Below are 1,592 nucleotides of genomic sequence, written 5' to 3'. Positions count from 1 at the left end.
GGGCACTGAAAGGACAAAGCAGAAGCAGGGACGGGCCGCTGGGGCCTTCCCGCTGACGCGTGTGGCCCGTCTACCCTCCCAGAATCACAGGCTGGCCTGGGGGGGGTCCACACCTGCCACGGCGCTCCAGCCTCACCCTCCCTGTGCCCTGGCGCAGACGGCCCGGGCCCCAGGCATCTCTGAACACCCCCGGGTCCCAGCACACACCGTGGCTGGCCCTTGACAAACTCTGGCGGGCCAAACCCAATCCCTGGGAGCAGGTTCTGCCAGAAAACCAAGGCTAAAAGCAGGGTTCTGGGGCTCCAGGACACTTGAGGTTTGCAGTTTTATTAAGAAAACAAAACAACCTATATAAAAAGGAGAGTTCCGTTCCTGTGGTGGCACGTGATGCAGGGGAGGGCAGCTCCGAGTCCTCCGGCGGCCGAGGCCCGAGCCTCCGGCCGCTAGGCATCCTGCTGCTGGATGAAGGGGTTGGGGATGGCCTCCATGCCGTCCTGCGGGCAGATGAGCACCACGGAGGTGCCCCTGCACACCACCAGGCCCAGCTGACGCGTGTCCTCCGTGAGCTTGTACTGGTCGTCGGGGTCTGCGGAGCAAGAGGGAGGGGCGGGAGTGAGACGGCCCCCAGGTGGCTCCCAGACCCGAGGGGACACGGCGTGCCGATGTGGTGGGGAGGGCGTGTGGCTCTAAGGACCCAAATCAAAGGGCACTGCCAGCTTGGGTGACAGGCCAAGGGCCTCGCCCTACTCCCAAAGCCCAGACATGGGGCCCTTGTCCCTGAGGCGACCCACGGACCACGGGGGCCCGGAGGAGCTCTGGCGACAGCGGTCCACACATGCCCTTCTTCTACAAGGAAAGCACAGCATGGGGGATGCTGGGCCTGACACTAACTGGGGACCCTGGCACCTGAGCCAGCAGAGCTCCTGAGACCATGTTAGGATGAGCAGCTGGAAGAAAAATCAGTCTGGGACTCCCAGCTCCTGCAAAAATCTCAAAGCCCCGTGGGGCAGGTCCACTGGCGGTTAAGGGTGGGATGAGAGGCCCCCACGGAAGTGACGGAGGCTGAAAACCTTGACCACTTTTGCAGTATGCTGGGGGGAGGCCAGGCGGTCCCGCGCGCCAGAGGCCAGATCTGGGGCACGAGATCGTGCAGAGTAACCACTGTCCTGGGCCTGACCCCTCCCGGAACCCACGAGGGGGCTGTTCTGGGGCTGAGACAAGATGGCACAGACCCTACCACAGGCGAGGCTGCCCTGGGAGGAGCAGGCTCCTGGGGCCACGTGGCCTGGCGTGCTTCCACTTCTGGGGTTTTCCCTACGGGCCCATGTGGTGGGGCTGTCCTTGCACAAAGGAAGAAATCATCTGGCCAAGGGGGCCGGGCTGGGATCCCAGCATGGGTGGCCAAGCAGGGCGTCTGGGCGGACCCAGACAGGAGAGAAGAAACTGAGGGCAAAGCAAGAGGCCTGGCGGCACTGGCCATTCAGCCGTGACCATGCTTCCCCCACCAAGAGACCTCTTTGGTGGCCCTGTGAATTTGTCACCAGAGTAACAAAGAGAGTCCCCGAGAGCCAGGACCCTGCCTCCCTCCCAGG

At 63.7% G+C, this 1,592-nt stretch overlaps 1 protein-coding gene across 1 annotated transcript in view; it reads right to left on the bottom strand.

Annotated features, from left to right (window-relative positions):
• Nucleotides 1-306: 306 nt before the first annotated feature.
• LSM7 (LSM7 homolog, U6 small nuclear RNA and mRNA degradation associated) overlaps nt 307-1,592 on the bottom strand; it is a 5,156-nt gene continuing 3,870 nt past the window's right edge. The window contains exon 4 of the mRNA XM_034997215.1: nt 307-586. Coding sequence (XP_034853106.1) covers nt 444-586 — 143 coding nt within the window. The 3' untranslated portion in view covers nt 307-443. The remainder of the gene's footprint in view (nt 587-1,592) is intronic.

This window comes from Mirounga leonina, unplaced genomic scaffold, assembly GCF_011800145.1.
Source record: "Mirounga leonina isolate KUSES-001 unplaced genomic scaffold, KU_Mleo_1.0 Mir_94, whole genome shotgun sequence".
Classification (NCBI taxonomy): domain Eukaryota; kingdom Metazoa; phylum Chordata; class Mammalia; order Carnivora; family Phocidae; genus Mirounga; species Mirounga leonina.
This window is presented reverse-complemented; position numbering and strand designations above follow the sequence as displayed.